At 44.6% G+C, this 14,428-nt stretch overlaps 1 protein-coding gene across 4 annotated transcripts in view; it reads right to left on the reverse strand.

Annotated features, from left to right (window-relative positions):
• The window catches only part of LOC100067086 (zinc finger protein 39), a 51,305-nt gene that overhangs the window by 10,261 nt on the left and 26,616 nt on the right, over positions 1-14,428 (reverse strand). The window contains exons 1-2 of one of the 4 annotated variants that reach the window (XM_023636202.2): positions 8,846-8,936; positions 5,978-6,132 (exon numbers count right to left, since the gene is read on the reverse strand). In XM_023636202.2, the coding sequence (XP_023491970.1) occupies positions 5,978-5,992 (15 nt within the window). In that variant the 5' untranslated portion in view covers positions 5,993-6,132; positions 8,846-8,936. Of the gene's footprint in view, positions 1-5,977; positions 6,133-8,611; positions 8,937-14,428 lie in introns of those variants that run through there. The other 3 variants (XM_023636223.2, XM_023636208.2, XM_070275111.1) reach the window with 3 other exon arrangements.

Genomic DNA, 14,428 nt, shown 5'->3' on the forward strand with positions numbered 1-14,428 from the left:
AGGTCATCCACAGAGTGTCCAAAACCAAAAGCACCCCCAGCAACAGCCTGGGAACACCTTAGCCCCTCAACGAGGGGGAAGGTGAAGGGACCCTGACCCACTCCTTCAATGCTGTGCAGGTGGCTTGGGTATCAGGGGACCAGAGGCCACATGCAGTGATAACAATATAATTGGTCCACTAAAAATAGTCTTAGCATTGGCGGCTACAGGAGCAGAACGCACTCTGATTCATGGAGATCCATCCTGTTTTGACAGCCCTATTTCTGTCACAGATGGTTATGGTGGAGGCACACTTACGTTGAAATTGGTGGTGCTAGTGCTGCAGACAGGGCGTCTTCTGCCAAAACGGTATATAATATATATTGCCCCCATACTTGAATACATTCTCAGCACGCACGTCCTCACTGGTCTGACCCTACAGACTACAGCTGGGGAATTCTGCCTTCAGGTCCACTTGTCTAAATCTCTAACAAGGGGTCATGCCAAACAGACTCCAGTCAAATTGCCCCAACTGTGTCATGTGGTGAAGATAACACAATATCATTTCCCAGGAGGCCATAAGGAAATCTCGGGAATTGTACAAGAACTAGCAAAAGTGGGAATCACTGGACCCACACATAGCCCGTTCAAAAGCCTTGTGTGGCCCCTCCAGAAGCCAGATGGTTCCTGGCAACCATGGACTATAAAGAACTGAACAAAACGACACCGCCTATGTAGGCTGCTGTCGCCAGTATAGCCTCTCTCTTAGACAAGATAGGTGACACACTGGGAACGTATCATTTTGCCTTGGACCTTGCTAATGGCTTTTTCAGCATCCTCTTGGATGAAGGTAGTCAAGATCAATTTGCCTTTACCTGGCAGGGCACACAATGGACTTTCACTGTTCTGCCTCAAGATTATCTCCACTTTCCCACAAGTTGTCATAGTCTCATGGGCACTGAATTGTCCCAGTGGACACAATCCCCCAGTGCCACCTTGTTACATTATACTTATGATGTCATGTTAACCTCTGAGTCTTTTGCAGACCTCCAGGAAGGCTCCGGCTCCCTCGCTGCCCACTTATGCCAATGAGGATGGATGGTGAAGGACAACAAATTACAGGGGCCTGGGTTGTCTGTCAAATACCTGAGTGTTGCCTGGTCGGGTGAGACAAAAGTGGTTCCTGCTACTATTACGGATAAGATATAGGCTTTCCCTACACCCAACACCCCAAAACAACTACAGACCTTTCTGGGCTTATTAGGTTCCTGGCACCCTTTCATTCCTCATTTAGCCCAACCACTCCACCCTCTTTATAAGTCAATGTGAAAGGGTGTTATCTGGCACTGGGGGACCACCGAGCAGGTGGGCTTCACCCAAATCAAAGTAGCAGTGAAATAAATTCAGTCTTTGAGTGTTTTGACACAGGGACTACCATGCAAATTGGACATTTCCAGCTACCCAGAGGAGATAAATGGGGTCTCTGGCACAGACAAGGCAATAAACGAGTTCCCCTTGGCTTCTGGTCCCCATTGTGGTTGAAACTGGTATAGCACACTGCAACAATGGTGTACTGATTACGTGGGCCTCTGCAGGTGGAGCCCATAACCTGTTCCCTGCCGCTCACAGTCCATACCCATCTGCCTATGGCAGGGTGGCTGTGGGACACTTCCAAAAGCCCCACTCAGGAACAGCCCAAACACAGACACTGGCAAAGTGGCATGCATACTTACAACAAGGAGGGAGCTTTACTAATAGTCCCCTAAGTGCAGAATTGCATGCCATGCTAGGACCAGTAACATACACTGCAGAAGAAACAACCTCATTGGATAAGGTACCCATGCCTGAAACTCTGCCAAATGTGAGAAGGACAAGGACCCATCCCAGTGCAGGCCTGGTATACAGATGGCTCCACAAGGGGCAACTCCCCTCATTGGACGGCAGTGACCACTCAGCCTTTGACTGATAGCATGTAGTTGGATTCTGGCTCTGGGCACGTAGTCAATGGGCTGAATTACGGGTCACCTGCATGGTGGCGACATGAGGGCCCACCAAGGAGGAAAAATACAACCACAGACAGGTACTGAGAACAACTTGCTGTTGTCTCTGCCACAAGAACTCCTTACCAGGACCCACAGGGTCACTTGGCCCTGGGGCTGGCAGGTGGGGGCCCACTGGTGTGGTCTCTTAGACCCCTGAAGGACAGGCTTAGAACAGGATATCGTGGTGACACACTTTACTGTGTGATGACTACTCAAAACCTCCAACCTTACTAATCCAGGGCCTCCAATTTCCCAAGGCACTTTCATCCTTTTCTTCTGGTGTGTCATTGTTCCTCCCTTACCTTATACCACTGCCCCTGTGGCACCCAACCCAACTGGACAAGAGGTATGGTATTGCCATCCAGGTCTACAACCACAGGCCAGTACCATACTAACCTAAGACACTGCAGCTGCGTCTTCTTAGATGGTCACGACCTCCCTGTTGTAGTCCCCTCTAAACACCTCAGTTCTTTGTTCTTAGGATGACATCTGCCAACCTGTTCACTGATTTGGCACACACCATTGCTGACTTACAAAATCCCTCCAACTGCAGGGTATGCAGCAGGCTGCCTCTCTCTGCGACCATGGGGTTACCAAGGTGGAAAATGTTCTTTGGCGTTCTTGCCTCTTTGCTACGGCTTTTATTTTCTTGCTGTGCTCTATACTGCTGTTGTGGTATATGGTTGCAATGCTCCCCTATATGTCTGGTGCCAGGGGATCTGCAGAAAGATGGTGCAATAAGACTGTAAGGGCCATTCAGACACACGGAGGGTAAAGTGTAGGGCCTTGCTTGCTCAGCAGTAACCTATGTGCCCTACTGTAACCATGTACCCTCCTGGTCCCCATCTGGGTGGAGAGTTAGCCCTCTGGGATTTGTGAAGATTGAGGGCCTGGCCAACGCAGGTCTTAACTTATCTCAAAGAACAGCACATGTTGAAAGAACACAGAACCCTTAGATGCGAGCTATTGTTCCTGGGAACACTGGTCATACCAAGAGCAGTCCCTCTTGGCAAGCACAGTCTGTATTCCCCTGCCTAGATAAGCAAGCTCCTCTCTGCCCATGGTAGCGGGTGCACAACTCCGTCCAGCCAGCCGCCCCTGGACAATCCCTATATGTAAGTCCCAATAAACCTCTATGTCTCATACGCCATCTCTGAGTCTTTTCTTGAGTCTCTCCACACACTATACCGCACTGCTGCTCAACTGGGTGTGCGGCCAGACAAGGAGACTGCGTGAAGCTGAAAGAAAGAAAACTAAAGCTGACTCACCAAGATCAGGTACTATCAGTGAGAAACAAATCTTACGTGCTGACCTAACTGGTAAAGGAACTGGTACCACGCAATCAAACAAAACCAAACACCAACAACAGCAAGAAGCAGTGCAGGGAAACTGTAAGGACGGTGATCTGCTATCCAGGGGCTAGATAATGGCTCACAGTGTCACACATGATAACTGGGACTGACATACTTCCTTAAATAACATGAGTGATACCTATTAAGTCAAATAATGTTTACCTCATGGGCTTGAAGCTTTGGGAAAAGAGACAGGAAAACAAAACATTAGTAGTACATCTCAGCCACTAGTCATTGCCCTTAGTAAAGAACTATAGGAAAGCGATGAGCTCATGGGGCGGAGGAGGGAAAGGCCAGTTTGGAAGGAGGGATGAAAGAAAATTGGGAGATACTAAAAAATTGGGGTCTTGTAGGATTGAAAAACTCTCAAAGCAATTCGCATTATATCTTTTACTGTTTAAGGTTGATAAAAAGTTGCCTACTCCAGTTCTTATAGGAAAAAGAATTTAAGAAATACTTTTCAGAGTCAAGAATAGCTAAACTCAACTTCATGGAAGTAAAAACGGAAGTTATGGCCATGACATGTTACAATGTGACTGAACCTTGAAGACAATATACAAAATAAAATGTCAATCATAAAAGGACAAAAACTGCATGATTCCACTTATATCATGCTACAACAGTAGTCAAATTCAGAGGCAGAAAGTAAAATGGTGGCTGCCGGGGACTGAGCTGGAAGGGAAGAGGCAGGTAGTGTTTAACAAGTAGAGTTTCATTCAGAGAAGATGAAAAAATTCCAGAGATGGATGGTGGGAATGACTGCACAACAGTGTGAATGTGATCAGTGCCACTGAACTGTACTCTTAAAAATGGTTACGAGGGCAAATTTTAGATTATGTATATTTTATCAAAATAATAAAAAAGGTAAACAACTTTTCATTAAATTCTAGTCCACAATGAGACTTATGTTTGACGCACACATTTGTTTTTCCCTACTCAGTTTTAAGTGATTAGCTGATGTAGCAGAAGAATAAACAGTCTTTAACAGCGTTTGAAAACATGACAGACGATTTCTGATCTAGCAACATCCAGTTACATAATAATAAAAGCTACAGACGAAATCGCTGACAATTATATGAACAAAAGTTAAAAATGATGAAAATCTGTGGTCCTTGCTTTTATTCTTTGTGTATCTCACTTGACTCCGTTCAAACATGACTCACTCACTCCTGAGTGCTCTGTGCCACAGGGACTCCTGAGGCTGCCACCACACACGCTGGCTGGCAGCAGAGCTCCAGAGGGATGGGACCTCATCACGTTCACATCCTTCCTGTTTTGCCAAGAATGACAGCTCCAAGGTAAAAAAGGAAGTTACTGTAGGGTCTGTGGGCACCAGCACAGACACTAGATAAAACTAAAGAACAAACAAAGTAGCAGGACTTTAACGAGATTAAACCTGAGAGAGAGGGAGGGGTCCAGGAGAAATCCCATTTTGGTGGTTTGAGTCACTAGCTGGATGGAAGTAATATCATAGGAAGGGAAGAGAGGAAAATGTGGTTTTCATTTTGCATTTGTTGAGCTTGAGGTGCCTTCCGGAGAGCTACGAAGCAGCATCAACTGGGAGCTGAACCTGTGCTCTGAAGGCTGGGGAAGAGGCCCAAGCTGGAGAGAAACAAAACTGTCAAACCCCAGAGCCCCCCAACAGGTCAAGGAGAACTGCTGTGTGAAGAATGGGGCCCAGACTCGAACACTTGCAAGAGCCACATTCAGGAGAAGAAGAAACAAACAGAAGAATTCAGGGAAACACAGAAGAAATCATCAGAGAGGCCATGACAGAAGCTAAGACACGAGACCTTCCAGAAGATCATGGACTAACTCATTTCAACACGGCAGAAGACTCGACTGAGGCAGAGACTACAGCATAACCACTGAATCTAACTATAATTAGGTTACTCGTGAGCTTTAGAAGAAACGAATGCAGACTACGGCGAGTAGGTTAAAGCACAAAGCAGCAGTGGAAATATTTGCCAGGAAATACAACCTTGAGGAGTCTGCTGCCCAACCTGCATATAGAGACTAGCTGACAGAAATGTGTGAAGAGTTATTTAAAGGACCCGCAGTCGACTCAATCCCCCAGACATTCCAAGTTCCTCTGTGCACCACGCAGGGCCTTCCAAAGGCTGTCTGGGGCCTCGCCATTTCAGCAACTCCAGAAGAACCTCACTAAGCAAGCTGCGCTTCAGCATGAGGTCAGACCACCACTGCAGAAGGCTGCGAGTGTTTACTTCGAGACTGGCAGGCAAACACCGCCCACCACCTCATCTACGCGACCATTAAAGACACTGTGTCAGACTTCTGTGCCTGCAGGCTTCCACGTCCAAGGAGATGTGGCACGCTTTCTTCTAGGGGTCTGTTCTCATCAGCTAATAAATGACTGCACAACATCTGTTTTTGGCCTTGACATCGGAAAGACCAGAGACCAATCTGCGCTCACCTTGGGTGACTCTAAGGGGTATCTGCACACCACCTTTATCTTGTTTATGTATATGTCCCTGAAGCTGAATTTCACTCATTTCTACTTTCTCATTTCAACTTAGGAACGCTCATAAAGCTCATACAGCACAATGTAAAACAAGCTGAGGGAAAAATAAAGAAACAACTCACCAAAGATGTATCCATTTTCCGTTGCTCTTAGAAACACACAGAGGACTCTGGAAACAGAGCTGGAAGAGAAGGTGAATGGAGCGGAGTCATGAAAGGACTGGCCTGGCTTGCTCCTACATCCCAGATTCTCCGGTCCAAAGTTCTCCACACGTTAGCTAGAGAAGACAAAAAAAACAAACAAACAAAAAAAGAGAGTGAGAGAGAACCTCGTGTGGGGCAACAGTACTTTATACCTTGAGAAGGGGCAGGAAAGACCCTGTCGAAGGAGTACCCACATACCCTTACTTTGAAGAACTGAGACACAGAATTTACCCTTAAGTTAACGAAAACACATATTTCTTACTGATTTATCAACAGTTAATAGTAAGAATTACCTAAAAATTCTAAAGAGGCTTCTGTAGATAACTGCTTATTTCACACAGTTACATAATTCCTACCCATGGGGCATACCCCTAGATTAGTGTTTCCACAAGGACACCTGTGGTTTTCGAATAGCTAAACTTCACAGAAAGTACACATCTTGCAGCACAACACTTGTGGCCCATGATTTGATAGGAAAAAATGCACATAATGCACATTCTTTGTGGCACACTGTCCCCGCAATGGTTCTCAATGCCTTGCTTCCCTGTATTCGTTTCCTCGTGAAGTCCCCTCCGACGATGACATGGGCTTTGCTATTTGATTTGCTCTGACTGTAGGGAAATCAGCACATGGGAGGCAGACATACGATGAAAAGTACTTTTCTACTAGAGCTTGCCTTCTTGGAACACTGTCACCTTGTGAAGTAACCCGGCGCTGCCCTGTTAGGGACACGGCTTAGCCAACAGCCGGCACAAACCAGTGAAAAAACAGACGACGTCATCTTAAACCAAGCAGCCTCAGTCACGGCACCAGATGACGACAGCCTCACTGGTGATCCAGGCAACACCAGCATAGGCACTGACCAACTAGACCCAACCCAAATGCTGACCACAGAACTTCGGGCAAATGAAACAGTTGTTTTTCTTCTTTATTTTTTTTTTAACCCAGAAAATTTTGGTTGCTTTGTTACATAGCAAATGCTAAGCAATACATCTAAACTCCCAAACTCAGGATGTTTTTAATAAAATCACACGTGGGAGAAAGTCTTGAATTACATGCCAAATACAATCAGTAGAACTTCACAGCTACATGCAGAACTTTCGAAAAGCTTCCGAATGTGCACTGGATGGACCTCAGAGAAGTTGCTGGAACTAAGATCATGCGAATCAGACAAAATCACTGTTATTGTCTGCACATCAGAAGACTCCGTTTTACGTTTTTTACATCAGAAATGAGTCTTGTACTTCTTGGCAGGCACTGTACTGGGCTTCACTTACATTTAAAACATTGGTTTGAAGCAGAAGTGTGATTCATTCGAATTTTTCTTTTTTAAACAATGGAAAATAGGTTCCTGTTATTGTGCTATAGAATTTATGATTTTCAAGAAAAGATCACTGACATCACATGGGAAACACTTGTATTATTAACCCTTTGAGCGCAAATAACCCCCAGAAAGCAATGGGGAAAAGAGGACAGGCATGTTTCAAGCAAGTTCTTCTAAAACGATATTTGCTCTAAGTTGGCTGCAGTTCCTAAAAATGATGTCAAAAGCAGATGAGTGGTTTGGCTTAACTTCGGCAAAGTGGATGATACTAACCAAAAGCCAGGATGCCTGCTGTATACAAATACGAGCCCGGCAAATCACTTCTGTTCTCAAATGAAACCTTTTCATCTTTCTCATGAGGCAGAAATACCCTGACAAACCCTCCCTCAACCACCAGGAAGAACACTCAGGACAGAGGGAGCATCCCCCGGTCTCGAGGTATCAGATCTGATGACACACGGGTTTGAGAGAGCGCAGATAAAAGAATGAGGGAGAGCGAAGGGACGGGAGTGTTAGGAAGCCCTGGAGACATTCTCTCGGTTGTGACGGGCGAACCCTCCAGCCCCAGACCACCCCTTCCTTCAAGACCACTCCCAGGAGGAACAATCCCTAGGCCCAGCACAGGTCTCCGTCTGAAGGTCGGTCTAAACCCTCCACCGTCACCCAGCCTCGGAGAACTTCGGGAGGAGCAGCAGCACCCAAACCTTGGGCACTCCGGGCAGAAGGAGCAGTAACCGCCGGCCCTCCTCCTCCCCGCGAGTCCGCTGCCTCTGCCCTGAAGCGGGAGCGAGGCTTCAGCCACCGGCGCTGTCCTTCCGGGAGGATCACTGTTCGTAGGCCGCCTCCCCTCCCGCTGTATAACAGCTACCTTGTTCTCAGAAAGACAAGACCGCCACGCAGAGCACAACATGCCCCTCAACCCACGAGGCCTGGACACTAGATCTTGTATAAACCTCCGGAAACGCAAACCGGGAGCGCTCGGCGGGCTGCCCGGGCAGGAGGGGAACTGACACCTCCCCTGCTGGAGCGACTCCACGAAACCCCACAAACAAGTGCCCCGGGAGCCTCGGTCCGCACGCACACCGCAGGGGCTCCCCCGGGCATCGGGCGTCTCACCAGGCGCCAGCGCGCTCGGGCACAGGAGCAGCCCCATAGCACCCAGCGGGGCGGCGTGGCCCGGACGGGGCCGCAGACCGCCCACCCCGCGCTCGCGCCGTCCGCACACCCACCCCGCCTCGACCCCCAGTTCACGAAGCTTCTGGTAGCTATGGCCGGCCTTCCAGAGCGCGCCTCCTCCGAGAAGTAATCACTGAAGCCACAGGCCAACCGGCGCTTCACCAGCCGGCATCCGCGTCCCGGACGGTTCCCACCCACCGACCCTTCCGCTCCCCTCAGCGGAGCGACAGCCGTGCTCGCCCCGTGTCCCCGACCGCCCGCGGCACCTCCGTCACACTGCCACCAACCTCCAGGGGCACGGCATCCAGCCCAGCGCTTCCCCCGTCCCCAGAGCACCGGGCTCCGGAACTTCCGGGCGGAAGAGGGTGGGCGTGGGCGGGGCCGCACACGCGCAGAAGGAACCCGGAAGACTCCTTCCTAGAGTCCGGGTCGGGAGCGCGTCAGCGCAGGGCGAGACTACATTTCCCACAAGCCTCTTGGCGGGTTAGGAAGGGTCTGAGGACATTTTCTTTATTTGCATGGTGCTCTGTCTTGCTTCTCTGAGACCCAGAGGAGATGGGCGAGGTCTTGCCTCCTAACCCTCACTTGACAACCACTGAAATTCTGGGTTGTTGTTTGGATGCAAAATAACCAATAACCACTCTATAGATAAGAGAAATGAGGTCAGTTTACCTGAGCCAGAGTGAGGGTTGTAACCAGGAAGGCCTTAGAAAGTGTTCCCTAGAAGCCTTGTTTTCAGTACAGTCTTGTATCTTTTTAGAACAAAAAACATATATTAAACACACCCAGGACATATTTTCATCAAAATTTCAGAGGTATTCAGTTGCAAATTAGCAGGTCAACATGATGGTCATGTCAGCAAAGGGATTAATCCCAATAGGGCGTAGGTGGGAAGTGTGCATTATCTTTAGAGTGCATTCTTTCATGGTCAAGCAGGTGTACAACGTATGTTTGATAGGCCATAAGTCAGGCTTTTTGTTCAAGCAAATCAGTTTTGAACTCAAAAAGTTACCCCATATACCTCAATATGTGAAAATCTCTTGTCATTTTTAAATCTGGATTTGTGGGAGGAAGGTGGAAATTCTTATGTGGGCCAAACATTGGATGAGATTAACAGTTAGCTTAAATTCTTTTGTTCTGATAAGGGCATTGCAGTTATAGAGCCTACTCTATTTTTCACAGGAGCACATTGTCAACCTTAAAACAGCCAGTTGTCTTACCAGCAAAATGAGTTTATTTAAGAATAGCTAAAGAATTTGGGAATGCTGTGGCAGACCATAGGCAAATCCCCAAAAGGAGAGGAGCATTATTTTATAAGGAAAATGGAGGAAGTTAGGAAGGGTTGTTTTGAGCACAAGTTCATTGAGAGTTCAGAGTGCTGATGGTTTCTCATTGGCTGAGCTGCTGGGATAGTCAATCTCTGCTTGGGAATCACTGTACATTTCTTCCTATAATTAACGATTCATTCCTGTTGACAACTTCTCTTCGGGTCTGTAATTGACCCTATTTCCTGTAATTGACCTAGAGTGGTCCTGCACAGGAGCGCCCCCTTCTGGCTGCCTGACTCTATTTATATGAGGTTTCCCTTTATTAATTTTCACATTCTCCCTTTTGATCAATATTTTTCTCAGAAAGCACTGCTGATCAAGAGTCAGATTTTCTGTTCAAAGTGGTTTTGTCCCTCAGTGCCAGGAAGGACCTTTCCTGGTTGTCATGTCCCACATTGAAGGGAAAGTGCATAGTGGTTGAAAATCATTTAGGCAAAGTTTGAGTAACAGGGAAGGTTAGGAGGAAGAACTCTCAGGCATCCCTTATTCAAAGTCTATAGTTGTCTAAGATCCTAGGTGTAGGAAAATCAGTTGAAATTGTTGACCTAACATACCTTATTAGGTACGTCACGTTTACAAAAGTTCAACAGGAAATAGGTACAGTTTAACAACAAGTACACAAAGCAGGATCAATAACAATACAAGCCCAGTTTGTATGATAGTTCTAAACCAGGAACCCAGACCTGAGGGCAACCAGCTGAATAAATCAAAAGACAGTGGGTTCTTGGGTGAAATTTGTTGTAACCCATGTGCTTGCTCTCTAATTCTATGTAATTGGGTCTCCACTTCCCCAGAGGTGTTTACCCATGTGCAACAGCAAGTGTTTGTTACTGCACAGACAGTTGCCTGCTCAGCAAGTAGGTAATCAAGATGTATACAGTTATCTAAAACTACACTGGACAATGGCTTAAGCAACCATTGTTGGGTTGCAACTGCATTTGCTGTGGAATTGGCCAACTCTTCAAGCGTTAGGAAAGGGCTTCTGATCATTTGTTCATTGGCACTTACTCCAATCCACAGAAAGAAAGCTGTCCCTGTGGAGGCAAGTCCAGAATCATGCACGCCTCCTGGGAGCTCTTGTTTGAGGTGATTATAGGAATTTACTGGAACTGACCAATGAGGATTCTGACTAGTTATGCAGGGAGAACGGGGTGGTGAATACAGGAAGGGCACCCTGTCCTTGTACTCTCCAGCTGTCAAGGCAATGAGATGCCCAAGCATAAAGGCCACGAGCACAGCCTCTACATAGAGCATGTAATTGGGGGTATACATAAGGCTCCCGCATAAGAGACAGTATCTATGGACTCACTCACTGGCATAGAGGCATTGCCACCATTTAACCAATGTCCAGACATTGTGTTGTTACACATTAAGAGGTTACCTAAATATATGGGTATATCAACAAGTGTACAAGTGATCTGATTTACATTGGTTGTCCTACAGAATTTATCACATAAATATTTACAAGATCTTGTCTTTCCCTCCCAAGGCTGGGTTAAATTAAAACAAGGAATGAAATTAGGTGGGCTTAGTACCTTGACCTTATAAAATGGGCCTGCAGAACAATTTAAACATACAATGGCATCTGGAATTTTAGCAAAATTACTTGTAGGGTGAGCTAAAGGGTCATTATTGTCCTGCACAGATTGAGGTTTCTCATGGTAAATACAGCAATCACAGAGGTTTCTCCTTTTGTGAGGGGTTGGGAAATAGGGAGAAGGGTTTCATCCTTCCATAGAAGGGAGGGAGAGCAGTGAGAGACAGCAGTGAAAGAAAAGTGTACAGGCCTGGTCCAGACATTATGGGAAAGCATCTACCTCTGATTTTGGCCACTTCTCTTCCTCGCCAATTTGATTTGGAGGTCCCCAGCACCTCCACAGGACTAGATGTCAGGTGTAGCACTCTTTAGCTGTGAGATGTGTACCCAAGGCTTGAGTCCCTGAAATTTGGCTGCCATCTGCATAGTGAGCAGGACCTAGTATAGCCCCTTCCAAGGATATTTCAAGGGCAGTAAAAATGGGAAATCTTAGTTTGGAGTATCATAGCCAGACATTTAAGAAAACTGGAAGAATTTAGGATCCAGTCCAGCTTACAGGTATATAAAAAAGCCTTAAAGACAATTAATAGGACTAGAATTTAATATCTACAAAGGTGAAAACATAACTTGTCTTTCCACAATTATGCTCATTTTTATTAAAGATAATCACAGTAAAACTAATTTGTTTGAATTAAACTTGGCCTGATTATTTATATAAATGCAGCAAAAACAGCAAGTGACCATATAAGATCTTTTTGAAAAATTGCTTTGCTGAAAGCTTATAAGCAAGGTAACTAGGCCAATTTTTCTGAGCAGTTCCTTACAGCTGTCTGGTCATTTCTGAGTCTATGTACATCTTTCTTGAAGATGACATTTTAGTCAAAGCCTTGGTAATGTAGCCAATGCTTCCAATTGTGTACTGTTACAAGGAAAACAGCCCTTCACTGAACCCATGCAAATACATATATTGTCATGAAAAGAATACTGAAGAGTTTCTGAATTCTGGAGGGATCAGGTAGAGAGAAAAAGATAAGTGTTTCAACCCTTGTTGTAAAGATACAATTTATGAATTGTTGTAAGTTACAGAGAACTTAAAGGAGAGGAGAAAAGGGGATCCTTTACATCTGGAAAACAAAACATCAAAGCAATCAGTCCTCTACTCGAGTTCCGGAAATTCCCACCCAACTCAGTGTTTGATCTTAAAGTTGTCAAAACCTATATTCCAGAGTACTTGTCAAAATCTTTTCTGTGCATCTCTTTGAGAATGAAACCTATTTGTAAAAGCATCAGAGCAAAACAATAATTGTCTGTAACCAACAAATGACTTTTACAAAAGGCAACTGACAAGGAAATTTCAGCATTTTTGTCACATGCATTTTAGATTAACTAGAATTACAGATAACATTATACGAGGACATAATCTGTTTAGGAATTTTATACTATTTCTAGAACACTTTTTAGAAATGTTCACCCATAAAACATAGCCTAAAGAGATTTATTATTGCTTATTTAACCATGTGTCTCATGTAATTTGACAAACCAAATAAATCTTAACAGTGAAATCTCTCTCTTTTTACAAGGAGAGGGAACAAATCTTTTGAAATGTCCCAGGTGCCATCTGGAAAATCCCAAAGTTACATCCAGGTTGAAAAGACTTCACTTAGAATTTGAATATTTTGGGAAGCTTGTCAAAAAGTCAAATGGTTTGGACACTTTACCAAATAGGATCACTGATCATTATGAAATAATACTTAAGTATCTATTTGACCAAGTAAGAAATAAAAGGTTTCAAAGAAAAATACAAAAGATTACATGGTCATAAGCAAAAACTTAACTCCTTTAATACTAAGAAGACTCAGTTCTCTTAAGTAATTAAAGACCTCATAGAAACAACACAGAAAATTATTTTGATGAAACACAAAATCTCTGTTTTCTAGGCATATTACTTAAAGCTAAAGAAGCTTTCACAATCTGTTATCAAAAGCAGACCAACTGCCCAAGAACACCTTGTCCTTTCAACATAAAAGAAAGCCAAACTTCAGTTTTGCATCAGCTTTTTTTGGTATTAAACTCATTTTAATAAATTCATTTTAATCTTAGCCAGCTTGACCACACATTAAAATTCCTTTTCTAAGATTCCTTTCCATAAACATTTTATACATTTTTACACTTAGATTTTTTTCCTATGTTTTCCTCTTTCCTATTCCAAAATAACCAGCTTCTCTTTAGGACAAAAGTGCTTTCTTTTCCCTCAACAAAAAGCATTTCCATTCCTTATAACTTCTTTTATCAAAACACACATTTTAGGGGCTGGCCCCATGGCTGAGTGGTTAAGTTCACATGCTCTGAATTGCCGGCCCAGGGTTCCACTGGTTTGGATCCTGAGCACAGACCTAGCACTGCTCATCAAGCCATGCTGAGGCAGCGTCCCACATTGCAGAGCCAGAAGGACCTACAACTAGTATATACAACTATGTACTGGGGGGCTTTGGGGAGAAGAAGAAGAAGAAAAAGAGAGAGTTGGCAACAGATGTTAGAGCTCAGGTGCCAATCTTTAAAGAAAAACACACACACATTTTCCTTTCCTTGCATATGGAGATATTTCTCTTACTATTACATATATTAGAATCCTTAACCCTTAGAATCCTTAATTCCTAGTGAAAAGCTACAGAAGCAATTATGAACTATATTAGCATTTTGCGGCTTGGAGACCTTATAAGTACCTTTTATAAATTTCTAGAAACATGTACCTTTTTCCAGAGAAAATTTCTCGATGTGGCATAAAACATGTTCACTAATATACTCAAATATCTTTAGTTTCCCTGCAATAAGAAGCCAAGAGTAGATAAACTTATGTTCAGTAATTAATATTCATCTCATTTGGAAATGGTTTAGGTATTCAATGCCTATCCATTATTTAGTTTAACCTAGTATAAACTTTGATATTATTTACATTTACTTAAATTACTTGCTTTTAACAAACATGCTTGGATTTGACATTAGAT

The sequence above is a fragment of the Equus caballus genome, chromosome 1 (assembly GCF_041296265.1).
Source record: "Equus caballus isolate H_3958 breed thoroughbred chromosome 1, TB-T2T, whole genome shotgun sequence".
Taxonomy (NCBI): domain Eukaryota; kingdom Metazoa; phylum Chordata; class Mammalia; order Perissodactyla; family Equidae; genus Equus; species Equus caballus.